The 27,258-nt window shown below is 42.5% G+C and overlaps 1 protein-coding gene across 8 annotated transcripts; it reads left to right on the plus strand.

The window, feature by feature from the left end:
• The first annotated feature begins 331 nt into the window (after nucleotides 1–331).
• LOC147621352 (inositol polyphosphate multikinase alpha-like) lies at nucleotides 332–27,258 on the plus strand. Of its 8 annotated transcripts, XM_086824078.1 has the most exons (11): nucleotides 12,704–12,980; nucleotides 16,581–16,714; nucleotides 24,268–24,419; nucleotides 24,528–24,586; nucleotides 24,715–24,871; nucleotides 25,154–25,267; nucleotides 25,449–25,555; nucleotides 25,908–25,963; nucleotides 26,218–26,275; nucleotides 26,355–26,557; nucleotides 26,662–27,258. In XM_086824078.1, the coding sequence occupies exons 1-11, from the start codon at nucleotides 12,855–12,857 to the stop codon at nucleotides 26,879–26,881; spliced, it is 1,386 nt and encodes a 461-aa protein (XP_086680204.1). In that variant the 5' UTR covers nucleotides 12,704–12,854; the 3' UTR covers nucleotides 26,882–27,258. The 8 variants fall into 8 exon arrangements, with proteins under 8 accessions (XP_086680206.1, XP_086680207.1, XP_086680203.1 ...); XM_086824080.1 differs by lacking the exons at nucleotides 12,704–12,980; nucleotides 26,218–26,275 and adding an exon at nucleotides 332–352 and having other exon boundaries at nucleotides 25,154–25,351; nucleotides 25,494–25,555; nucleotides 26,276–26,557; XM_086824081.1 differs by lacking the exons at nucleotides 12,704–12,980; nucleotides 26,218–26,275 and adding an exon at nucleotides 8,576–8,911 and having other exon boundaries at nucleotides 25,154–25,351; nucleotides 25,494–25,555; nucleotides 26,276–26,557.

The following is a 27,258-nucleotide window of genomic DNA, read 5'->3' on the forward strand; positions in this document are numbered from 1 at the left end:
CCCCTGCTGCTGTGCCTCCCGCGCTCCCGTCAGCCACATGCCCCCCCTAGGTCCTTTCTCCACCCAGTGTACCGCCATCCACATCTATCATCCAACAGCAAGAGTGAGAAGGTCCGCGACGATTGCGTGAAGAGTGAGTGTTGTTAAGATGTCATGGGCACACAAAACATGGACTGGGTTAATCGTTTGTTTGAGCTAGTTGTGACTTCAGCTTTCTTGAAAACTAATATAGTTTTTGTGGTGTTGATGATTGATGTTCCCAAGCCCAATCTCTTGTTGTAGTGTATTACAAGATTATCTGTCTTGCTGATTGGGTTTAAGCAAATCCGAAGATGGGTTTTTCTTACCTATGGTTAGTTTCCTTAGCTTGTGTAAGTCTGAATATTGTTGGCATGTGTCTCTAGTTGGTATTTGCCGAATGTTGAAACTAAAAAGTTTGAACATTACTATGCTTGAACAGAGATAGCTACACAGTGCAAGATTTAAACTAACTCAAGTGCATCATTCACTTTAAGTTTTAGGACTATTTTGAGAAAATTACTCAAATGACAAGGCTGCATAAGAGGTAAACTACATAATCCTAGTGAAGAATCATTTCCACGGCAACCATAGTCTATCCTAGAGCTTTCGTCTCTAGATGAAATCTCGCTTATGAAGTTGTTACTGAACTTTTTGCTCTGGTTGCACTTCCTGACTGCTCACAATATCACAATGCCATAATGAGGGAAAGTAGGTTGAGAAAGGTGTGTTTGCAAGTTGGCTCTAGGCTACTTAAAGCTGGTTGTTCGGCTGCACATGGCATGCTATTATTCTTAGAAATATGTTGCTTTACAAACAAGTAATGAGGCAGAACCTTACTGCTTTGTCTACCTGATGTGTCCATGCTGCATGTTTGCCCACATGCCCTGTGTAGACCTGGTCTGACCTGCTCGTGTGCCCTGCTTAGGCATGGTTTGACCCGTCGGCGCATAGGCATCCATGTATTAAATGCTTCAGTCCTTAGGCAACCCGTTCTTGCAGAAGGTTGCCATCTGTGTACAGATTCTCCGCCACTTAAAGTGTGGCTGTCCTTGACCTTGTAGCTTCTTAAGAAAAGAATTGACCAACTCAAGTTAGCTCTTACCCAAGCTACTAGATGCCCTCATAACTCTATGGAAACACAGTATTATCCCTTCGACTCACAGCCATTGAGTCCATGCACATCTGCTGCCCTGCTCCCCTCTCCCCCCCCTTTTTGCTCCAAGTTCATCGATTTGTTGCAGTTGTTGCAGGGTGCAGCAATTCACATGCTTTGCTCAATGTGCACGGATAGATCTGGTTTTTGGCCTTTCACAAGCTTGTTATGTACGGCCAACCTCTGTGGTGCTCCTGTTTTTTGTGGCTTCACAGGAAACTTATTTTCAAGCAGCATTACAAAAAGATGCATCTGTTATCTACTAACTCAATCACCCTATTCGCAGCTTCCAGTAATCATGGGGATTTCTTGTTCATTTGTCAGTTATGTGTGTGTTTTCTTGTTGCATATAGGCTTGTGAAGCACATATTACAATCATAGCAGTCTTGTTCTTTTCTATCTGGTTAGGTTGCAATCTTGTTCATTCACTCCAATGTCCTGTCAGTTTGAGGCATTGGGAACTTTGTAACTGGTCTTGTGCGATTCTCTAGTCTTGTTATTTGTCAACTTTGTGCCTCTACAAGGTAGTTGGTTCTTGTTCCTCACCAACCTTGTACACTGGCCCATACATCATCTAGAGATCATCGTCATCGTAATCCTGTTATATTGCTCTTGTAGTGCTTTTGGGGAAAGCTTTCTATACACATTTAATGTGTGGTCTGGTCTACAAACACATTTTTCCGTCATACTTTGTATGTTTCCCTTGCTTATGATGGATCAAGTCAATCATCCACTTAAACCTCTCCATCCACTTCTTCTCCATCCCTTGCCACTACTTCTCCATCCCTTGCCACTTCTTCTCCATCCCTTGCCACTCTTCTACAAAGTTGCAGTTCTAGGAGGGCTTTGCTCGTGGTCTCATCCTTGTTAAAATATATGCATCTCATGTGTTATGTGGGAACAGGGTCTTATATCAGGGTTGACACTTTATTAAAGGCTTCCCTTGTTGGATATTTGGAGCCTCGTGTGTGAACCCTCTCTACACCGCATGCGCATCCCATGTGAAACTCCTCTTAGCACCTCTTATTTCTAGCCATACACTTTATGTGGACATGTGGCTGGCTATGTGGCCATCTCACATTCACATCTTTCCATTCACTCTCCACCACATCACCTCTCACCTCTTTCAGCAAGCAATCTAATCAATCGTTTGTATTCTAATCATTACGTGTTTCTTTCTCTCTATATCTCTTTCTCATCTCACTTGCGCGCTATCACCATGGGTGCCATACTGCTGCAACCACCATAGCCCACTACGCACAATGGTTCTAATCCAACATCGGTATTAGAGCACTGGTTCTCATGCCGCATCTGTGGGTTTCGTCGCCGCCACTCCACCGCCTACTCCGCCTGATTATGTCGCCCACCTTGTGGACCCCATATGATAGGGTGCCAGTCATGCTGAGCTGAGCGCCACCACTCAGCCGACTGTGTCTAGTTGCATCGTTGGAACCCAAGTGGGTTGTGGTCATGGAAAGGGTTGTTTTGATTAGCAAGTGAAGAGTTGTTTTTTGGCAAAGAGAGAATCAAGAAAAAAAAAGCCTGTCGGCTCTGTGAATCAGCGAACATGAGATGGAGGTTGTGAATCAGCGAACGTGAGATGAGAGAGGTCTGTCGGCTACACGTGAGAAACATCCACCAGGGGCTATCGGCGACTTTATGGGCTTTTAGGTGGCTTTTTTATTTTGACACTGCTGTTCGCAACCAAGTGACAGCGAGGAACCCCCTGTAGTCAACAGCTGGTCGTGGGCAGCTGAAAGTGCCGTTGTTTTTTTTTCTTATGTTTTTTAAAAAAAACCCCCGTTGCTTTCTGTTTTTTAAACACAAACCTTTCGTAGTTTCTATACAAATGTAGCATTATATTAATAACCAAAAGCTATGTTTTATTAAAAACAAACGAAGGCCAAGTGCTTTTTGATTAAAAAAACAAAAGTCGCATGTTTTTAAAACACACCTAGGGTGGTTTTTTTAAAAAAAACAACACGTGGCTTTTATGCATGGCTTTCACAAAAGCCATCCCTTGTGTTTTTTTAAAAAACAACACAGACAAAAGCCACACGAAAAACAAACGCTTTTGGGGGGGCTTATAAATCACGCCTAGAGTAGGCTTCTAGCCACACATCTCCTCGAGCTCTCTAGCACCATCTCTTGCTTCCAGCCAAGATTTTCTCTCACTTTCCCTCTTTGATATGTCAACCCAAGAATCGGAGATGGAACCCGTTCCTGAACGTGAAGACCTACCGGCTATCGAGACTGCCAATGGCGATCTTTTTGAAGATTTTGTGACTAAATCTAAAATTACTTTCAAGGGTTCTTTCATGGAGTGTCAAGCACATGTTGCCGCGCACATGTAGGCTTTGGAGAATTCCATCTCTTTATTAACCACTACCCTGTCTACTCTCTCGGGCATGGATACCTTGGCGTCTCCTTTAGGCCCCAACATTACTCCAGAGTAGTTTGGGGGTGAGCAAAAGCAGCATACCAAGGAGATTGTGGACACGTGGCTACATAAGTGGCAAGCCCACTTCCAGTTTCATCCATATGGCGATGACAAAAAGATTCAGTTGGCAGGAGGTTTCCTCTCGGGCAAAGCTTTGCTCTGGTGGAAAGAACTCAAACCTAAACCAACGACCCGGGCATAGTTTGAAGAAGTCTTTAAAAAAGACTTCCTCAAGAAGGAGGATGACTACAACATAGTTGCTCAATTTGCTAGTTTGGCCATGACCTCGCAGAACCTCACTTATGAGGTCTACCTCTAGAAATTTAGAGACTTGCAGATGTAAGCTACGAAGATGGATTCTACTACTCTTCTGGGTTTCTTTGTAGCAAGAGGATTACCCAACTCGTACCGTTTATAGGTCAAGAATAACAAATGCAAAACTTTGGACGAGGCCATTTATTCCGCACGTATCTATGATGATACCATGGTCTCTTCCAAAACCAAGCCCATAACCGAGCAGGGGAACAAGCACAAAAGAAAGTTCTCCGCGCCGATGGCTAGCACGACAGAAGGAAAGTCTTCGGACCAACCTTCGAAGAATTCTACTTTGACTCCAGTGAAGAAAAACCGTCTCCTCAAGGCTTTGAAGCTCAAGAAGGAGGGACGTTGCTTCATCTGCGAAGAAAAAGGACACATGCGTAATGAGTGCCCGAAGAAGAAGGGTGCTAAGACCAACGCAGGACCCAAGACAAAGGCAGCCAACTAGTTGTCTTTGACAGGTACTTCAGTCTCACTGTACTTTCTCGCACTAATTCATGTTTTTATTGTATGTTCAACTCTAAAGTTTTTGGCTTGCATGATCATCTTCGAGTTTATGGTGGAGAGGTGAATGGCCATAGAATCCACATTCTTCTGGACCCCGGAAGCTCACACAACTTTGTTAATTACAAACTTGTGTAGAAATTGGATCTGGACACGACGCCTACTAGCGATCATACCTATGAGGTACGCCTACCTGCTGGTCGGCAAGTGTGGGATCGAAAGGTGGAGAAACTATTGTCGGATTCAGGACTACAGAGATATTCTGGAGTGCTATGTTATGCATCTAGAGCATGTAGACTTGCTATTAGGGATCGAGTGGTTTAAGACCCTTAAGGTCCAAATAGATTGGTCTAGTTATACTTTTTCTTTTCAACATAGGAACACCCAGTATTGTATCCTAGGTGATTGTATACATCCCTCTTGGGGACCTCTTGTAAATACTGTTGATTTTGGAAATATAATGGATTCTTCTTTGTATATTGCTTTCCTCTCTGTCTTGGTTTAAGACCCTTAAGGTCCAAATAGATTGGTCTAGTTATACTTTTTCTTTTCAACATAGGAACACCCAGTATTGTATCCTAGGTGATTGTATACATCCCTCTCGGGGACCTCTTGTAAATACAGTTGATTTTGGAAATATAATGGATTCTTCTTTGTATATTGCTTTCCTCTCTGTCTTGATTCCATTTTCATCATTTCTCATACCTACTATGGATGTCAATGAATTAAGTGTGTTTGAAAAGCAAAGAACTACAGAAGTTACTTGACTCGTTTCAAGATGTCATCGGGCTTACCACCTGAAAGGGTAGTGGATCATCGTATTGATCTAGTCCCTGGTGCTCAACCTGTTAGCATTCCGCCTTACAGGATGAGCCAGGCTGAGGAAGATGAGTTGGCCAAACAACTCGCAGGTTATTTGAGGATGGCTAGATCCATCCAAGTAAATCACCTTGGGGTACGCCTGTGTTACTTAGGAGAAAGAAGGACAACACCTGGCGAATGTGTAGATTATAAGAGACTGAACAAAGTGACAATCAAGAACCGCTATCCTCTCTCTAGATCAGATGACCTAATTGACCATTTAGTCGGCGGACCGAAGTATTTCACAAAGATAGATTTACGTACTGGCTATCACGAGATACGTATTCATGAAAGGCAGGTCGAAAGAACTACCTTTGGGACTAGGTATGGCCATTACGAGTTTCTCGTATTACCTTTTTGGGTTGACCAATGCTCCAGCCACTTTCCAAATGATGAACGATCTTTTTCGTGAACATTTGGGGAAGATCGTGGTGGTGTTCCTGGATGACATTTTAGTCTGTAGTTATACTCTTGAGGATCATGTTAGACACCTCAAGATTGTCTTGACTATTTTAATACAGAATCGACTGTATGCTAAATTAAGTAAATGTGAGTTTTTTATGATGGAAATTATTTACTTGGGACACAAGATCACACAAGACGGGTTGAGTTTTTTATGATGGAAATTATTTACTTGGGACACAAGATCACACAAGACGGGTTGAGCATTGACTATGACCGAGTCCAGAAGGTTTTGGCTTGGCCAATACCACAGATGGTGAGACAACTTCGTTATTTTCTCGGTTTTATAGTTTTTCTTCAGAAATCTGTGCGAGAGTACTCTCAGCTCACACTACCGTTGACCGACTTGTTGAAAGGTCATCGACGTAAGTCGAATAAGCCTATCCCTTGGAATAATGATTTGGATATGGCCTTCAGACTTTTGAAAGATAAAGTCAAGGAAGCTTCTACCTTAGCACTGCTAGTCGGCCTTATGTTCTTGAGAGACTGACACGAGTGACTATGCAAACGGGGCTGCTCTATTCCAAGAGGGTAGACCTATTGCTTTCGAGAGTTGAAAACTAGATGACACTCAATCTCGTTGGCCAACCCTTGAGAAGGAGATTTATGTTGTCATTTACGCTCTCAAGGTTTGGAGGCATTATTTATATGGCTCCAAGTTTGTGGTATTGAGTCAATCAAGTATGTGTGTGATGCAGATGATTTGAGAGGACAAAAAGCTAGATGGACAGAGTTAATGCAAGATTTTGATTTTGAAATACGCTATCGAAAGGGTCCATGAATAGTGTAGCATATGCGCTTAGTCGGATCAGAGAGGTGAATACTTTGTCGTTCACCAAGATTTCCACTGACTTATTTCAGTTATTGAGAGGACTTTACAGGACTGATAGTTATTTTGGTCCATATTGGTAGAGGATCCAGGACGGGAGCTCGTTGATTGACCAAGACTTAGTGACTGAGCAGCCTACCATTCAGGCTGTGGGTGGCCAGTGGATGATTTGGAATGGTTTACTGTTCCGTAATGACAAAATTTGTGTGCCACAGGTCCCAAACATTAGGTCCAAGATTCTTAAGGAGTGTCACGACGCCCCTTTTGCTAGACACTCGAGGTACATAGGACATTAGCTTTAGTGAAACACACTTTTTATTGGCCAAAGATGAAAGGGTATTTAGAAGATTATGTCCTCAAGTATCAAATTTGTCAAGCAAATATTTAGAGAGTCTAAGATGTTGCATCCTTTGCAAATACCAGGTAATAAGTGGGAAAGTATTTCCATGGATTTTATTACTGGATTGCCAAGAACACGTCAAGGCCATGACTCTATTTGGGTTGTGGTGGACCGCTTAACAAAGCTGGCTAGATTTTTACCTATACGAAAGACTGTTACAGCTACGCAATTAGCAAGGCAGTTTATCGAGTCAATTGTTTAGAGACTGTACGGTTTACCGTAGGACATAGTCAATGATAGGGACTCTAAGTTTAGAAGTGACTTTTGGAGGCTTGTTTTTGAGAAGTTGGAAACAACTTTGAATCTGAGTTTCTTAGATCATCCTCAATCTGATGGCCAGACTGGAAGGGTGAATCAGACTTTGGAGGACATGCTTCGTGCATATGTCTCCAAAAGACAAGATTCATGTGAAGATTATCTTCCTATGTTAGAATTTGCATATAGCAGTACTAAGCATATGAGTATAGGTTTTAGTCCTTTTATGCTTATGTACGAATTTCAACCTGCCGTGGGATTTTCAAGACTTCAGCATGATGTACCAATACTTTTTTGTAAGACATGCAAGAAATGTTACAAGTTGCAAAGGAATCTATTAGAAGTGCTCAAGACAGACACATATTTTATTCTAATAAACATCGTTCACCAAGAGAGTTCTCTGAAGGAACGATGGTGTATTTGCAAGTTCCAAAAGATTTCGAGACTTTACGGACATGTTAATCACCGAAATTATCCCCTAGATACTGCGGACCATTTCGGGTTATACACTGGATTGGTTCAATTGCATATGAATTGCATTTGTCTTCTCATGTGAAAGTTTATTCTATATTTCATGTCAATAGACTTAAGGAAGTACTGGGTGGAGCAGACTAGTTAGTTACTCCTCAAGAAATCATAGATGTCGAGGATATGACATTTGTACCACACGAACCGGAAAAGATTCTTGGATTTCGTGAAAGACGATTGCATCATATACTACTCATGGAATACAAGATCAAGTGGAAGGATCGTGTTGAGAAGGACGCTACATGGGAGACATTGACTATCCTTCAAAGGGACTATCCTGGGTTTTTACTGAGCTCAGGAGTGAGCTCTTAGAGGAAGGGGAGTATGTCATGTGCACATCGTGTATCTACCGTGTGTGCAACACGCACACAAGACTAGCTTCGAGGCTTGGGGAAGCTTGGAGCTAGGCAGGTTGATTGGCGAGCCGGAGACTAATGGGCAGGCACCCAAGTGTGGACGGACGGGCATCCAAGTGTGGACGCCCGGTGACCGACCAAGAGCCTATAAAAGGGTGGCCAAGGTTAGTCAGTTGGTCATAGAGTCTCGCGAGTCTTTTCTACGGTTAGGAGTCTGGATCTAGTGCAGACGTGCACCTGCTTCATGCAGCCGAGGCCGACAGTAGTCTCGAGACCCGCGAGAGTAGCTCCGTGTGGCGGTATGGGATGTCACAGGGTAGAGATTGGTCGGTGTATCTTGCTAGTCAGCTTAGCTCGTGGCTCGGTGGGGACAGCCAGGACTTGTGGGTTTTGTCCACGACTGTCATGGTTGGGTGGTGAGTCAGGCCTGCATCCCCTTCACGTTGTTTGGCTTTGTTTTGTAGGTTTAAGTCTTGCTCTACGAGGAGATCCGTGGGGACCTGACACGACTGGGCAGTGGGCAGATCGGGGAGCGGGGGGGCAAGGACCTTGGCTGAGCCACCCATCCGACCGGGCGGTGCTGGGAGACCACACGCCTTGGCGGGCTGGCCTCCTTTTTCACCTCGTCCGTGCTGGTTTTTCGTCCCCGACTGCTCCGACCCTCCAATTTTGCCTCGCCTCGCCACTTGCCTCTTCTACCGTCGCTGCTCAGTCTGCACCTATTGTTGGGACGACATCCTGGGCATATACGATGCTGCTGTTGCTGCACAAGCACAAGAGCTAGGTCAAGCAAACCCTAATTTTTTTTCTTGCAAATATGTTGATTGCCTTTTTTTTCTTTTTGCCTAATACTCTGCCGAAATTCCCAATTTCACAACTGAAACCCTAATTTCAAAAAGTGGGGTTTTTCAATTTCTTGCACAATTAGGCATTCCAGCATACCATAACCTTGGGGCTTTTCATCTACATGACAATTAAAGTTTTGTGCATGTAGAAATTTGGGGTTTCTTGCAGCACTTGTTCTCCAATCACTATCTACGCCTCTACAGTGCCTTCAATCTCTCATGGATTAGCCTCGACCTGCCTCGACATTCACAGCCATCTAGAAGTTCAATGGCACCAACTTCACGACTTGGCGAACTAAAATTTGCCTCATTTTCATGCACTACAACGTTTGGAGATTAGTCAAAGGCTCTGAACCCAAACTGGAAGGAACGGACACACTTCTGGTAGTAATAGCTTGGAGCGACAAAAGCAATCAAGCTCTCGCCATTATCGGTCAGTTGTCTTTCAAGAGCTTCGGACCTTTTCCCATCAAGAAGAAGATTAATGAGGTGTCTATGCAGTTAAAGCTACCTCCGAGTTGGACTATGCATGATGTGTTTCACCTCAGTTGGTTAAAGCCATATGCAGGTCCAATCCCTTCAGAAGTCAAAGACGAAGCTGAACCAGATATTGTTGATGAAGCAGAAGTTATGGTTCGAGAATAGATCCTTCTGCACCGTTTCAAGCATGGCTCAGGCCGAAGACAACAGGCCAAAGACAACAGGCCAAAGACAAAGACAGTTCCTCACGAAGTTTCAGGACCGAGGGACCCACGAAGCGGTATGGCTCGACAAAGAGTTTTTCGAAGACTATCCGACAAAGAGTTTTTCGAAGACTATCCGGCGTTATTGACGGATTATTTGGAGGCTATGCAGCTTCCGTCAAGTTAAGCAGAAGGGGATGTCACATGCTGTAACACGCGGAAGCTCTGGGGGTCTTCTTTCAGCCCTAAATACCACTGGAAACAATCTGATGCAAAACGCAGACATGAAGAGAGAATAGAGAGAGAGAGAGATGCTGGAAATTCAGTTATATTCATATAGTACAAAAAGGTACTCCTAATCTACAGTCCTTGGTTGCTCTCTTGGAAAAGGTGAACATCACCAAAAAGTGTCCCTAACTAGGACCGTAAGGATCCACTCCCTAAGGGGCATTTTTCACATCATTTATGCATTATTTATGGACATGAGCAGTCGGCCAGCTCTGTAGCTAGCCGACTGGCTCATGCAACCCATATAAATAGAGCCCTTGCATAATCATTTAGTCATTCATCATATTCAGCAAGAGAGCCATCAAGCGCTTACCATCCTTAGCCCCAGGAGCATAGGCGATTGCAGTTTCAGCCATCTCTCTTTAGCGTTTGTCTCCTACAACCCTAGGCGCCTCAAACGCATGAGCATTCAGCCATCTACATTAGTAAAACGCAGCAGTTTAGCATTCAGCCTTCAGTCCATCTTGCGTTTTCTGCATCCATACAATTTTCAGCATTCATTCATTCATCGTTTTGCTCCAGCCACTTGGTGAAGGTAAAACGCAGCATTCTCATTCATTTACAGCATTCATATACAGTCTAGAACAGTCCCAAACAGCCCCTCGCTCAGCCCTAGCTTTGCATTCCTCCCTCATACCACTGGGAAGAGTGCATAGGCTCGAGATTGGACATCTTTGGTACTTCTACAGCAGTGCACAGTTCAGTCCAACACTTGGTCTTCAGAGGTCTTGCGTTTGTTTATCGTCAGTCACACCGTCAGTCTCTTTAAAGATAATAAAGCAAATACTATCTCGGTAACGGGATAGGGGGCCCTTCAGTCGGTAATTCGGGACCCCATACGGTGTACAGTTCTCCTATCTCTCTCATATCTCTCTAAAGTTTGAAGTATTAAAGTGGATTGCTAAACTCACGAAACTCAGGATACAGAAGACGGTGTGAGCATTTGTGTGACAGGATCCTCCAATACGAAGACTTCCGCTGCATATTACACATCCACCATATGGTCTAGATCAGAGTAAGGAGAAACAACTTCTGGTGAGAAAAATTGGTCCTCTGGGAGTGCGGGTAGACGATCCATGCTGTGTTCTCTTGAGGTCTTCAATCCCTTTGCTCACAATTGCTCTGATACCATGTGAGGCGAAAAGGACGAAAGGACCATATGTACAAGAGATTAGAGCAAATCAACACAGCATGAAATGGGTGAGTGAGTATATATATTATGGTGAGTGAAAATATGTACAAGAGGTCCTTTGAATGGGGGGACTTTGAGAAGAAGACCGGGACAAGGTTGGAGCTGAAGCAGGGTCGGTGACAAAGGCTCGTGTCAATGTGAGGCAAAGGCACTCCGTGTGGTGGTCGGTGTCGAAGGCTCTTGTTGATGGATGCAGAGGCACTCCGAGATGGTAGTGGGCAACGGGAGGTGAAGTGATGCAGACTCTAGTGACAAGGGTGCTGCGGTACCTGAGGGGTGATGAAGAGCAGAGAGGGCTGCCGTCCTGAGTGGTGCAGGCTCGGTGACGAGGGTGCTGCAATACCTGAGTGGTGGTGAGGAGCAGAGAGGGCTGCTGTTCGGAGTGGTGTCGATGAAGATAAGCAGAGAGGGCTGCCGTCATGATGATGTGAGATGGTGAGCAGAGAGGGCTGTCTCGAGGATAACTGTAGAAGAAAAACGCATATGTGCTGTAGGAGAGAGTGGGCTGCTGTCCCAAGATATGAACTGATGATAAAACGCTGATATGCTGTACTGTAGCAGAGAGTGGGCTACTGTTCCAAGGTGTGAGCTGATGTAAAACGCTGAAGTGCTCTACTGTAATAGAGAGGGCTACTGTCCCATGAGCTGAGGTAAAACTCTGAAGTGCTCTACTGTAGCAGAGAGGGCTACTGTCCCATGAGCTGAGGTAAAACGCTGAAGTACTCTACTGTAGCAGAGAGGGCTTTTGTCCCATAAGCTGAGGTAAAACGCTGGAGCTGACCTGACACCGACGATGATATGCTGATGTAGAGCAGGTGCCGGCAGCAGCAGCAGCAGATGGTGGTATATGATGTGGTCACTAGAGGTGACTGAGGTGGTGGAAGACTAAATGATGAGGCTATGCTATATATACGAGGTGGGCTGTTGGTCGGCCTAGTAAAGGGGTAGTCGGCGGCCAGCAGCACAAGACCTAAAAACGAAAAAAAACCCAAATAAATCCAAAAAAATTCCCTTTTTAGGCCCTTTTAAGTGCTGGAAAAAAGGCCATTTTCACATAGAGGGTGCCCAAGGAGGGTGGTCGTGAAGATAGCTCAGGTCATAAATCTCCTCGGCCATAAGCCATCGGAGACGGAGATTTTATTGCCAAATGGTGAGATGCGTCTAGCGAATGCAGGCAGGTGTCTTCAGCCCATAAAGAGTAATGTTGCAGCTTGAGGTGTGCTGTGCCTGTAAAACTATAAAGTGATGGGTTTCTAAGATAAAGCAAGACCACATTGTTGTGTGGGATTTTTAATTTTTTTTTTTCAATACTTTGAACGAAAACACCTGAAAATTCCACCGAAGGGAGAAGACCAAGGGGTGTCATGCTGCAGAAGGAGGCAAGAGCAGCATCATTTGCTCTTTTTTTATTTTTTTCCCCTGTTATGTGTTTGCGGGCTGTAGGCGAAAGGTGGTTGATTTGCTGGGTTGCTGTTTGGTTCGCTTTTTTTGTTTTGTTGAGAGGCTAGCCGTTAACCGGATGGCTGGCGTTGGGCATCCATCATTTTTTTCTTTTTTTAAAAAAATGTGAGTCGCTGGTCGGGCCTAATGGTGGGCTGACTTATGTGGCTTGGAAGGCTTTTAAAAGCCTTAAATTATAAGGCTTAAAGGCGTTAGGCTTAAAGCCTTTAAAGTCTTAAAAAAAAAGACTTTAAATATTGTTTGTTAATTTCAATAATCATGGCGCTTCACTTCGAAAGGAGGCAACTGTTGAAAAATGACGATTCAGCCTGGAAGAGCCACCATCACCAACCGGCGCTTGAAAAGATGGGAGAGAAGAGCCAATATTATGCTTTGAGTACCTTGGTGAGGCTTCAACTTGCCATCATTTTTTTTTTTGGTGTTATAGGAAATTGGGGGATTTCATAAATCAGGCAAAATTGGGCAAAGGGGCCAAAATTGCACGGGGCATTCTCTCCTGCTCTTCCATACAAACCCTGCTAAGGCTAATTTTAGGGTTAAGGCTGGCTGATTTTTCTTAGGGTTAGGGTTTGGCTGTGGGCATCCTACAGGTTGGAGTTTGTTTGTTCTGATACCATTGTGAGGACTTCTCAGCCTATTAGCGATCTATAAGACATGATTAAAAGACATAACATTGAAAAGTAAGATGCTTAGAGCGCAAAGTTGCATTGAGACACAAGGCCTTGTTAAATAGGGCTTGAAAAGGGAGGCACAGCCTTGATGAAAGGGTGTGACTCTTGAATGAATAGTCATGTCCTTTGGACGTAGAGATGTGTCCTTTAATCAATAGATGCGTCTCTTTGAATAGACGTGTCCTTTGGTGATGAGCCATGTGACATGGTGTGACCCTTCACTGGTGTCTCTTCAATGATTAAGAGTAATTAAGAGAGATTAATTCACAATCGTGACATGAATTACAGCCATGAGCTCTTGCTCATAAACACCCATATGCTTCTCAACTCCTTGTAGCCTTCTTGTTTCAAATGCAAGAACATGCCCTTGGTTTAGGACAGCCCCTATGCAATCCCCGGATGCGTCACATTCCACTGAAAAAGGCTTGTGGAGATCGGGTACAAAGAGTACCGGCCCTATGACAATGGCATCTTTCAATGCAATGAAAGCATCATTTTCAGTTTAGCCCCATTTGTGAACAGCCCTCTTCTTTGTCAATGGATGTAAAGGAGAGGCCACATGAGCAAAATGCCAAATAAACCTTTTGTAGTACGGGTATAACCCAATGAAGCCATGTGCACACCCTTCTTGGAGACTTTGTCAAGGTACTGGATCTCTGAGAGAGAAAACTCACTCTTCTAGCTATTGATATAGAGCTTGTGCTTCCGAAGCTCCTCAAAGACAATAGCCAAATGCTTTGCATGTTCTTCCTCATTCTTTGAAAAGCCTAAGATGTCATCAAAGAATGTGCTAGTAAATTTTCTATGCATCTCTAAAGATGAGGCCCATCAATCTATTGACCATGTCAAGGTGTTGGATCTCCGAGAGAGAGAACTCACTCTTCTTGCCATTGATATAGAGCTTGTGCTTCCAAAGCTTCTCAAAGACAATAGCCAGATGCTTTGCATGTTCTTCCTCATGCTTTGAAAAGACTAAGATGTCATCAAAGAATGTGCTAGTAAATTTTGACTCGTGCTAACCCGATAGTCTAGTTGGTTAGGAGGTGAGCTACCAAGAATCAACTCTTTGGTGTGATCTTCCAGCCTAGCTAGAGGCAAGTTGGCCGGCAAAGACTTTGCAATAACTATGTAGAAAATTCAGCCGCTTAACATCTAGTGGATCCACATGCACATTACTATATCTCTAACAAAAATCAAGTACGAGGAGACACCCTTCTTCATTATTTTTTTAATTTGAATATTGGATACAAGAGCAAGCTTGTCTTGCCTTATGAGGGCATTTTCAGCCTTATTTGGCTCTTACAGCCTACACGTCATGCCTCTTTTGTTGTCGGGACTTACGTAGATAGAGACCAGCCTTCTTGTCCTTCTAAAGGCATGCATTTATCTTCTCTGTAAGGTACTTTACATGTACCTTTTCTACAGCCATAGATGAGGCTTCAAGTTCCTGAACAGTGGCATGTGATAGAGCTCAAGTTCATCGTGGAAGATTGGTTGCAATCCAGCGTCAAACTCGTGCATTTTCTCCACTTCCGAGATTTACATAAAAGGTAAAACCTTGAGGAAAACTTTCTAAAAGTGGGTATGATATACTTGCACTTTCTCATGTTCCCTATGTCCCACTCTTTGATAATGTTCTTCTCAAAGTTGGGAGGCAAAAATTGCTTTCGGAATGTGGCTTTGAAGCCTTCCTAGGTCTTGGGAGCAATACCAAGAAGCTTCTCCGCTAACCACCAAGAGCTAGCAGTGGCCTTAAGATGGTGACTAACCTGTCTGAGTTTGGACTTTTTGGTGTAGTCCTCCTCAAGAAAAGCCATTTCAAATTGTCAAATGAAGGCAAGAGCCTTTCCCACACTCATTTATTAATGTTTGTGAACACAAAAGACTGAAAAATTTGACCAAGTCCCAAATATGGCTTCTTGGCTGAATTCTGGCTTCACTTTGGAGCCCTGCAAAATACCAACTACTTGTCAAGAGATAAGGCACCCACATGGTTTTGTAGCTAGTAATTCAGCATCCCCGATGCTACAAGACCGACCCAAAACATCTCATGGAGCTTATGAAAACAAGGCATTCATTTATGAAATCTAGTAAGTCATCACACAAACATGAGTGATGCAAATGCACACATTGGAAATCTCCCGTTCTTTGAACTTGTACCAAATCATAGGGCTCTAGTAATACTAGGGTACCTGAATAGGTATGCTCCCAGTAATATTGGTGGGACACCACTCCTGCCATCAGACATCTAGTCATACTAGGTAGAGAGCATGCTAGTCATACTAGCAAAATCCAGTCATACTGGACATGGGAGTACTATAGTCATACTAGGAGAGCCCAAGGGAATACTGGTCATACCAGCAGAGTCCCCAACTCTAGTGAGTGCCTACTAGTTATGTTGGCATCAAAGAACACCATGGCTAGTCATACCAGCACCTCAAGATGTCCTGCATACATACCTTTTGGATGCACATTATGTCTTGCATCCCAATGGGGATGATTAGGAAGCCAAGTGGTGACACGTGGCACTTTAATACAGTGGGTGCACGTGAAAAGAAGAAAGGAAGGAAGAAAGAAAGAAAAGAAACAAGGAACGAAAGCAAGAGAGTGTGAAAGGAAGGAAGAAAGGGGCATCGGCCTGGTACAATTTGTATCCTTCTTCAACAATTTCCCCAACTCTAGTGAGTGCCTACTAGTTATGTTGGCATCAAAGAACACCATGGCTAGTCATACCAGCACCTCAAGATGTCTTGCATACATAGCTTTTGGATGCACATTATGTCTTGCATCCCAATGGGAATGATTAGGAAGCCAAGTGGTGACACGTGGCACTTTAATACAGTGGGTGCACGTGAAAAGAAGAAAGGAAGGAAGAAAGAAAGTAAAGAAACAAGGAACGAAAGCAAGAGAGTGTGAAAGGAAGGAAGAAAGGGGCATGGGCCTGGTACAATTTGTATCCTTCTTCAACAATTTCACCAACTTTAGCTTTATTCAAAGTCTGAGGATGTTGGGCTGTCTTCACATGTTGAAGCAATTTTTCTTTTTTTTAAAGCTTTTGCAATTTTAGTAGCATTTTAAGAAGTGCATTTGTTGAAACGTATGCATATTCATTTCAACAATCATTTATAAATTATAATTCTAATTTTCTTATATGTGGTAATTACATATATTGGATAGCTTTTTTTTTGGTTCTTCCTTGTCCTCTATTAAGCCTTGTTGTTATTTTGAATTTGTGTTCTGTTTAATGAGGTGGAATGAGACTACTTTTAGGCCATTTAAATTCTTGTTTTTCTGTCGTGTTTCTATTTTTTAGATGAGGGAAATCAAGCTTGATGATGCCTCTGCCCAACTTGATAATCTTTCAGAAGACGAGCGTCGAGCACTTCGAGGCAGCCGCTTTGCCCCATTACCTACATGTGTCTCTAATGAAGTGAAGGTTGTCGCAAGGTACTTATCTGTGACACTCCTTTGTAGTTATTAAAAAAAAAACTTTCCGTTTACATAGTGCTTCAACATTGACTTTTATTTTTGTGTTTCCAATCTCAATCAAATAGTTGGTATGTCAAATCTGGTTAACTCCAGTCTAAACTAATTTCTGCTCAAAGGCAGTCGGGTGCTGTGGTTGCTGGTTGTGTTCAACACGTACACATCAAAAGTAGTTGGGTGCTGTAGATACTGGTCGTGTACAGTGCGGCAGTAGAGAGCAGCTAGGTGCAATATGGGTACAGCAAACGGTGCAGGATCAGGTACAGCAGCACACAGTAGCTAGTATGGATATAGGTACATCAGCGTACAGTAGGTACAGCACGTACGGCAGGCGGTGCAGAAACAGGTCCAGCCGCCTAAACTGGGTCCCTGACAGTGGGATCCATGTCTTGGCCACACTACTGGCCTCCCATGGGTGACACGAATTCTGGCCTTAGTACAGGTGACACGAAGCTCCTTGGCATTCCGTACCTTGGCGCAAAACAGGGAAAGTCCACTTGGGCGGCCAAATGGTGACATGCACATGGTCGGGCAGGACTGCAGGACAGGCATGGACTGTACAGGGACGTGCAACACTAGTACAGGAGGCTGTACAGAGGTTGTACCTGGCCGTACAACAGATGGAGCGTGTAGGGACTTGAAAAGTAGTAGGTGTGCATTTGGTGGACAAAAATTGACACATGTGGAAGTGCAGGGCGGCTAGTTATTAAACAATAGTTGCCTAGGGTTTGAATGCAACAGCTCCACGTTTTTTAAAGCAAAAAAGCATGTGTTCATTTTTTTAAATAAAACGTGGAACGGGGGACTAATTTTGTCCAGGTGCCTCTTTTTTTTTCTCGGGAATCTAGGCACCTCTTTTAAACAAAGCACCTTATTGTTTTTTAGAGAAAAGCACATATTGTGTTTTTTTCACTTGTAAAAACAAGTTCGGGGTGTTTAACCCACACTTATCTTACTTTGGGCATGACGAAAGACTTTGGAGACGGTCTGTTGCATGGATTCACAACATGGTTTCCCTCTTTGGTGCGTGGAGCATCGGTAGGTGGGGGAGTTTTTGAAACCGGCCTTCAGAAACTTGACGAGCGGTGAAACAAACACTCGCACACAAAACACTTCAACACCTTTGAGGACCTCGAAAAGGAAAACAAATAGGGGGAGCTAGAGTGCTCCTGCAAATAGTACATAGACACCGATTGGCCCCAAATCGCAGTGGTGCCCCTTGCGGTATTTCTTTAATTTAATCAAATTTGAGTACAAAGTACAACTTGTAGAATCCTCCACCAATAGGATCCCTTGTAGTTTCACCCAGGTCTTCCAAATGAGTGCTTAGCAAGCCTTACCCCATGTCTTCTTCATCACGAGCCCTTCTCAAAGCCTTAACCGTTGATCTTTGTCTTCAAAAGCCTTCAAGCTAAGTGTTCAAGGGCCTCGTACACACTCAAGGCTCAAGACTCACTAGACGGCGCCTCTCATGGCGCCCTTGCTCTCTTGCAAGTCTACCTTGGATGTGTCCCAAGATCCAAGTTTGATGATATAGAGATAGCGCGAAGGAGGGAGGGGGGGGGTGGGGGAGGGAAGAAAGAAAGTTATATTAAACGTCTTCAAAAGACCCAGTGTGTTATATGCACATTATGTGTGTATATACTAGGAGCCTAACCCACATTAGGCTTGTGAGCATGGGAGCATGGGAACAAGCTCTAGTGGAGCATGGGTTAGGACTAACCTTAAGGGTTAAGGTTAGGGTCAGGCATCCAAGGGTTACACATAGAAAATGGAGAGTCAAGAGTCACTTGAGGGCCCTCCTATATAATAGGGGCATGGGGCACACTCAAGGGAGGCTTGGGGGACTTGGAGGCTTAGGCTATGGTCTCTTGTGTAGAGGTCCATATCTACTCACCTACCATTTCACACTATAGCTACATGCTATTGGATTGGAGTTATACCTCTTGATGGTATGAGACATCAAGGTAGAGGTATGATGTATTTCATTTATAATTCATGTGTACATTCCTTGGGCTCGGGGGTGGTTGGGTGGATGAGTTTATGCTTGATTTATGCATGTTTATGCATAACAATTACCTAGAGAGATCTTAGGGTTTTAACAGTGATATCAAAGCAATGTCTAGTTAATTGTTGTTGATTTTTTTTGAAGTAAATTTTAATATTTACTAATAAAAATATTATTTTGTTGATTTGTGTTGATGATTTGCACGTGGATCGTCGATATGGCGATTGGAACGCGTGTTACTACTATTCAATGGACGAATCGACGTTGTTGAGAATTCTGTGAGTTTAACGCTATTTTTTTCTATTTTTTATGGTTTAAAATAAGCATTAATGGAAATTTTTACGAAAATACCACATATTTTATGTGGATATTTTTGGTAGAATGGATTTCCTAAATTTTTAGAATTTTTTAGAATTTTTAAGAAATTTTTAGAGCATTTTTATGATAAAAAATACATTTTTTATATATTTTTGCAGGTTTTTCCGCGGGTATGCGATCAAATTTCTGTCGATTTTCTACTGAAATGCAGTAGAGGGCAGCATGTTGATGCATGAAATGCTCTCCCGTGTGCGTGGGACTCTCTTTGTCTCTCAATTCTGAATTTTCTTCTATTTTCTCTCGCATTTATAAACCACCTCTTAAAAAATTATATTTTTTATTAATATTAATTATAATTATGATTAATTATGATTAAGAAAATTAATTAAAAATTAACCTCTCTGATTAACAGAGAGAAGAAAGGGAGGAGAGAGAATGAAAGAGAGAAGAAGGAAGAGAAAAGAGGGGAGAAGAGAGAGGGAGTCTTCTCACTCTCTCCTTCTCTCAATCTTTTCCGCAGACCGCGGGGGGGAGAGGGTTTCGCTGCAGGCGGCGAAAAAAATCGCCACCCTCCCTAAATTTTTTTTTAATAAGCTTTTTATTAAGCTTATTAAAATTTATTATTATTATTTTTTTAAAAATGAGTTTTTTTATTTAAAAAAAGAACCTTTTTAAATTGTTTTAAAAAAATATTAAAAAAAGCCTAAAAAAGAGAGAAAAATCTGAATTTTGAGAAAAAAATTTCTCTGAAAATTTTTAGAATTTATTTTCTTAAAACCTTTTGGCTTTTTGTTTTCCCGAAACCTGTTCCCTTTCCGAATTCTGGAAAATCTTTTGACCTTCCGTATTCCCGAAACTTTTGATCTTTCACATTTCGATTTTTTTTTGTCTTTTCATTTTTTCGAAACTGTTGGCTTTCCGTATTCCGGGAAAACCATTGGAATTTCGAAATTTTTTGACCGTTCGTATTCTTATGCGTTTGGGGTTAATTAAAAAGTTTAAAAAATTCATGAAAATTACTAAAAAATTAGACAAAGGTTATTTTAAAATTCGAAAAAATATGGGATTGGTGTTTGGCATGTGGTGTGTCCATTCGGACGCCCGTGACCATTCAAATTTCTTTAAAAATATATTTTTTAACCCAAAAAATTAAAAAATCCAGTAAAATTATAAATTTTCATTGGATTTGAGAATTGTCGGATGGAATTGAAAATTTGGTGAAAGATGTGATTCTCAGGAAAAATTAGGAATATTCTAGAAATTATTTTTAGAAATCCTAAAATTTGATATTTATAAAATATCAATGGTATTTTGACAAATTAAATTGCTAATTTTTTTTAAAAAAAAATATAGGTTTGGAATGCCATAAGATAGGTTTGGTGGAATTCAAAATTATTATATTTTGAGGTCCTAGAAACTTAGGAAAAAATAAAAAAAAATTATGATAATTTTTTTCTTAAGAATTTAATATTTTCGAGGGTTATTTAATATTAAAGTACGTTTTTTCGTATTGACATTAGATAGATGCGGGTTATTCGCATATTATTAATATAATTGTATCTCGTATTAGTAGTTATTTCTGTTTGGATTAATTTTAAACGATGTTTTCATGATTTTTTACCATTGTTTAGCCATTCTTTTTGGACATGTTCCTTAATTTCTTTTAATGGCTATAATCTAAGTTGAAAGTGTGTTTCACCTTTGACACTTTTTCATGATAATTTATTTTGCACTTGTTTAAGTGTGGTTTGTGCTTAATTTCTTAAGCCTAAGACAAATTCTATCATGGGTTAGTTGATCGATTTGTTTTGGTGGATTTTATTGGATGTTTTTCAAGTTTTATATGGACTCATCAGGTTTTGCCTAGATCACACTCATCTCGGTCTTTTGAACCAAGAGCGTTGGTTTATTTTAATGTTCCTAAAGATTCTCAGACTTTGTCAATAGAAAAATGCTCGAATTTATCTCCTAGATATTGTGGTTCATTTTCGAGTTATACATCGGATTGGCACGGTTGCGTTTGAACTTAAAACTACCTCCACATGTTAGAGTTCATCCGGTCTTTCATATCAATAGATTGAAAGGGAAACTGGGAGGTGAGGATAACACAGTTACTCCTCAAGAACTTGTTGAAGTCGAAGATTTATCCTATGTTCCATACATGAACTTGATAAGGTACTTGAATTCAGGGAAAGGAAACTTTCTAGTTGACTAATCCCTGAGGTTAAAATTAAGTGGAAAGATAGGGAAATTGAGGATTCGACTTGGGAGTCAGTTGAGATTGTTCAGCGCAGTTCTCCTTCTTTTCATTGCAAGAGTGCAATGTTTTGAGAGAGGAAGTATGTTATATATACATTATGTGTGCATATACTAGGAGACTAACCTACATTAGGCTTGTGAGCTTGGGAGCATAGGAACAAGCTCTAGTGGAGCATGGGTTAGGACTAACCTTAAGGGTTAAGGTTAGGGTCAGGCATCCAAGGGTCACACATGGGAAATGGAGAGTCAAGAGTCACTTAAGGACCCTCCTATATAATAGGGGCATGGGGCACACTCAAGGGAGGCTTGGGAGCTTGGAGGCTTAGGCTATGGTCTCTTGTGTAGAGGTCCATATCTACTCACCTACCATTTCACACTATAGCTACATGCTATTGGATTGGAGTTATACCTCTTGATGGAATGGGACATCAAGGTAGAGGTATGATGTATTTCATTTATAATTCATGTGTGTATCCCTTGGGCTCGGGGATGATTGGGTGGATGAGTTTACGCTTGATTTATGCATGTTTATGCATAACAATTACCTAGAGAGATCTCAGGGTTTTAACACAGTGGGTCTATGAGACCAAAAGTGATACAATAGTGTCCATGCAATCTCATCATGGTACAAAAGAAAACAAAGATAAGAGCTATGAGAGAGAGAGAGAGAGAGAGAGAGAGAGAGAGAGAGAGAATGTGTTTCATGACTCAAATAAAGTTGATTTGATTGATGACCAACTTCACAAGTACATGCTTTTTTGTAGGCTGTGGAGAACTTTATCTTTGACTCTTGCAGTGACACACATGGCACAGCTAATGACGTCATTTTATACACAATTTATCTCTAGAGGTGGTTCACACACACACACGCACGCACACACATAAATAAGGACAGACCCACATTCCGTGAGACTCTGATAGCTTGATGGAGACATAGTTTGTTGTGCCTGATAGTTTTAGGAGTCTTTGATTGGGAGGTATGTTCTCCCCTAGGTACGAGGATATACCAGATCGTGGAAAGGATGGGTATGATGTTGCAGCTAGCTAGGAGATTGCTGTCTCGGTGATTTTAGGCCTCCAATTCCAGAGGAGTTGGAGGATTGAAGGATGGTTTATGTTCTTCAAGGACCTGAGACGATTTTGTTTTTTTTGGTCTTGTTTCCACGGTCATATGCTAGAGGAACATCAGCTTCAGTTGAGATGGTTCCTTGATATATGGCTACGTGGATTTGATAGACAGGTAGGTTTCAGAGACAATTGATGCAGGTAGCTAGATTCTCCTTTATTTATTTCCAAGAGTGGAAATGTCTTGAGTGGGGAGGAATGTTACGTACCTAACACTAACCCTTGGGGCTAGGGACTAATCCAGTAGGGTTAGGAGAGCCCTGGGATTAGGAAATGCAGGCGGATTCAAGTTGCGAAGGTTCAGATTTAATAAATAGCAGTAGTAAGCGCTATATAAGTGAGTCTTGGGTCATTATTGATTCAGTGTGGTTTGGACCTAGACCACGATCATGGGTAGTCTTGCCGAGGGTCCCTTAGGACAGGCTCTGGTGGTATGGGATGCGAGGGCTGACTGGCTTGGCCTGTGGGGAGTGGAACCTTAGCCCCTGGCTCAGGGGTGGTTGCGGATGAGACCTATGGTCAGGTGGTGAGCTTGCCTGCACCCTTCTATGTGTTCTAACCTTGTGTGTTTAGCTTGTGTATTAGGTGACCTTATGGAGGGAGCTTTACATCGGACCTATGGTTGGCTGACTGGCTTGGCCTCTGTGGGGAGTGGAACCTTAGCCCCTGGCTTGGGGGTGGTTGCGGATGAGACCTATGGTTGGGTGGTGAGCTTGCATGCACCCTTCTATGTGTTCTAACCTTGTGTGTTTAGCTTGTGTATCAGGTGACCTTATGGAGGGAGCGTTACATCGGAGCACGTGTTGGACGATTCTGAGGATGAAGTGGCAAAACTTTTTGGAGGAGAATTTTCACTCTTTTGGATGCAAGCAAGGATGTACTGGATGAGCTTCGCTTCCACTCGGACAGTTGGCTCACGTAAAACGATCAGATTTTCAGGTTCCAATCAACATCATCATAAGTTGACAATGTCATCGTTGTACGGAAGTACACACAGCCAGACCGCCGGTACAGGAGGTTTTGGTCGACTTTAGGGAACAATGAAGCTGGTATTGCATAGCTGTACGGACTGTACAACTGTACATACAGCAAGGCGCTAGTGTACGCATGTACAGAATGCTGGCACGGGTGTACGATAGTATGGATGTGCTCAGGATGAGGTACGAACAGCATCTATGGACTGTTCTTTAGCAGGCGATGTCTTCATTTCTTCTCCTATAGAGATGCACACCATACTGCGGGAGAGAGGAGTCATGCATAGTCTGGGAAGGTGGTGCTCATTGGGCCACCTTGCCTATGGCCACACTTCTCCCATACGTGAATAAGTGGGAGGGTGCCCATAGGAGAGTGCCACACCACAATAGATAAAAGGGAGCCTATTTAAAAGATCCCAAGCGCCGGAATTAATAAAATGCCAAACTCAATTTTAAAGTGTCTGCCCACACTTTAATGAAGTGTGTACTTGCAAAACAGAAAATAATCAATAATTCTTGCAAAAATAAACCAAGTGTTGGAGTCACACTTACCGCCTGTTGTTTAAAACCCACAAGCTAGATCAGAATACAGATTTACGTGTATAGTTTACTAGAGGGTGTAGGGCTCGTAAACTAGACACACAGATCTTGCAGGCAGTAGTCTATTGGCTGAAGTAGGGTGTGCGGGCCGCATATGAGTGAAATCAGGATTAGGAGATTTAACTCCCGATTCATTGAAGAGGGGGGGGGGGGGGGGACTGGGAACTAAAGATTGCAATTTAGGGCAATGTATTTGAATTACGAAACTGATTTTAAACGGTTGTATGAAGAGTTCCGCATCCTGGTGGGCCTGTTGCAACTAACAAGGCTGCTGCATTGGCCAAATTTTTACAAAGAAAGCTCGAGAAATCATCGGGGACAACAAGTTTGAATCCAGTTCTTGTCGAAGCAGCAGTCAAGAACGCAAAAGCTACATTGCATGGTACTTATTGGGGCCATGAACTATTTAATGTTAGTCTCAGATTTGTTCAGTTTTATCATAGGATTACCAGACTATACTAATGGCTTGGGAAACGAACTTTCATTGTAGGCATTTCTTCAACCCCTTTGAAAGTACGGCATGTGGAGACGTTTTCTGAGAGTGACAAGGTATTCTGAATTCATTCTCGTCATTCATGACTCGCATACGCATTTATTCACTATAAGCATTCTTAATCAAAATGAAGTAACATTTGTGAATCTAACTCTCCTCTCACATATGCTGTTAAACATTGTAGGAGACTGAAGGTGAAGGGCCAGAAGAAGCTAAGGTTGTGGAGGTGAAGAACAAGAAGAAAAAGAGGAAAAAAGCGAAAGCAACTGAATTTGTGCGAGTGTCTGAAGCCGGTGGGTCAGCACAAAAAGGTCCACCAAAAAAGCCAAAACACAAGGAGGGTGAGCTCCATGAGATAATTAATCTGATTCGATACTACTAAAATTTAAAAATAAGTATCAATAGCTGTGATGGATTACTTACAGTATTGTATGTGATGTTACTGTGCTTGGGTTCACGCCATGTGCAGTATAATGCTTAGACCAGCAGCTAATCAAGTTGCTGGCCACCAAGCTGGAGGTAATTCTCTTTCTAAGTAGTCATTAACTCTTAGGATATATGTGGATTGTTGAATTTATTGAATTGGGTCCTTCCAGCTCTAAGACTGCTGTTATGTTACACAGTTGGAAAAGTTGGGCCACTCGTAGATGGTGCTGGAAGATTCTATAAACCATTGCAGGCTGGTGAAAGAGGAGAGAGGGAAAGGCAGTTCTATGAGCAGTTCTGGGCGGATGAAGGTGTGCCTAGCAGTGTGAAGGCATTTTTCGCTTGCTTCTATGGCACAGTGGAAATTGAGGCCTCTGATGGCAGTGGACTTATTGATATCCTAAATGCACGAAAACACAGTTTGGTTGAAAGTTTTCCAGTCTGATGTGCCTTTCAGCTGTAAACAGCCTAAGAGAATCTTTGTTCTTGCAGCAATGCTGTTTGTGTCAGCTTTTTTTTTCTTAACATTCACAGCACATCATGTCGTGTTGGAGGATTTGACCCACCGATTTCATCGACCTTGTGTGATAGATATTAAGGTTACTTTCTCTGGAAAGTTACAATCTTTTTCGGAAAGTTTTGTGGAAGACTTTTATTATGCTGATGAAAATGTGATTGTAAAACTACAGAGTCTTGTCTTAACTGACTTGGCTAGCATGGCTATGATATGGGCAAACCTCATAGGCCATATTAAAATTACATCTTACTTAGGGTCTTTACAGACATGACTCTCACCTGATCAAAGGGGAGATTTACCCGCCTATCACTTATGGGTTGGGAGCTGCTCTTGCCTGTCCAGTGGGTGGGGGAGATGTCTGTATAAACCCTAGAAGATCTGCTAGAAAGTTTCTAAAAAAACTGAGTGCTCTGCTGTGTTATCTTTCTGTGCAGATGGGAGCGCACACATGGTATCCTGGAGCAAGCGACCAGTACGTTGCGAAGTGCATGTGAGTTTACTTGCAAATTGACAACACAGGCATGGACGGCACAAACCCAACACATATACACGCATGCATGCACCTACCTCCACCTTTCTTCTCTCTTTGGATGCAACATCAATAACCCAGACCTCCTTTTTTTTTGGTTCAAGAATCTGCATCTTCTGGAGATGAAAATTGCGGACATTCTCCCTTAGAATTTATCAATCTTATAAATTTTTTGTGTAATATCCTTAATCTGACTCAAGTGCCTATGAGTGTAGGGAGAAAGATGCGGAGACCACTTCCAAAGCTCTGGGTTTTCGGGTGTCTGGTTTGCAGGTGTGTCATCTTTCAAGTGGGGTGTCAGATAAGAGAAGGTGATAACAGGAGGCTGAGCAGTTTAACTGCACTTCTGCAGGTTTATGATGCAAGCACCACAAAGACATGGAAGCCCGGTCATTTATGGTGCAAAATGCTGACTGTTGATTCAGTTCAAACTGTGTTGAAGCAGTTTGTGTCTTTGAATCCTACAGATGACATGCAGCCAGATTCAGCTTATGCATCTGCAGTGTATGGTGGTCTAGAAGGTATAATCAATCAGCTCAGTGAGTTGAGAAGCTGGTAAGCACGACTCGGGTTAAGGCCATTCTCTACTCTCAATCCTTGCACGCTTTTTCCTCATTTCCATCTAACCTCCTTTGTTTTTCATGTGGGTGTATATACAGGTTTGGTTTGCAGACCATGTACCACTTCTACTCGAGCTCTATCCTCCTGATGTATGAGAGTGACTGCACTCATTGTGGTTCTCAAGCAAATATGTGTGCATCTGTGAAACTCGTCGACTTTGCACATGTGCTCACAGGGCAAGGAGCTTTGGATGATAACTTTCTTCGAGGCCTTGACTCATTGATTGGCATTCTTCATGACATTGCAGGCCAGTCATAGGCTGGATATACATAAGTCCTGGCATTTTAGGGTGGTAGCAAGGGTTTGGATGGCAAGATTGCTCATCCGAGTTCTACAGGTCATGGCCGTGATGGTACCAGTCCCACCCCACATGCGCCCGCGGTGTGCCCCTTTGTGTTTTATCACTTTTTTTTTAAAAAAATGAGATGAATATTATTACATATGCTGGTGGGGCGAGTGGCAATGCCCTGGCTTGCCAACACGCAGGTCCAGGTTTTGAACTCTAGTTTCACCTTTGTTTTTTGAACTTGTTTACCATTTTGGATTTGTGAAAGTTTTCATGTGGCTCTTACATTAAACCACGAGTTGAGACTTATATGCATTTATCATTTTCAATAATTCAGAGTATGCAAAAA

This window comes from Cibotium barometz, chromosome 30 (genome assembly GCF_041138505.1).
Source record: "Cibotium barometz isolate CiBa-2024 chromosome 30, ASM4113850v1, whole genome shotgun sequence".
Classification (NCBI taxonomy): Eukaryota; Viridiplantae; Streptophyta; class Polypodiopsida; order Cyatheales; family Cibotiaceae; genus Cibotium; species Cibotium barometz.

Coding starts and splice junctions, on each gene's coding strand:
- LOC147621352 (XM_086824075.1), top strand. CDS start 12,855: ATGGCGCTTCACTTCGAAAGGAGGCAACTGTTGAAAAATGACGATTCA. Junction 24,587..24,714: donor CGTTTTCTGAGAGTGACAAG/GTATTCTGAATT, acceptor TAAACATTGTAG/GAGACTGAAGGTGAAGGGCC. Junction 24,872..25,153: donor AAAGCCAAAACACAAGGAGG/GTGAGCTCCATG, acceptor TATGTTACACAG/TTGGAAAAGTTGGGCCACTC.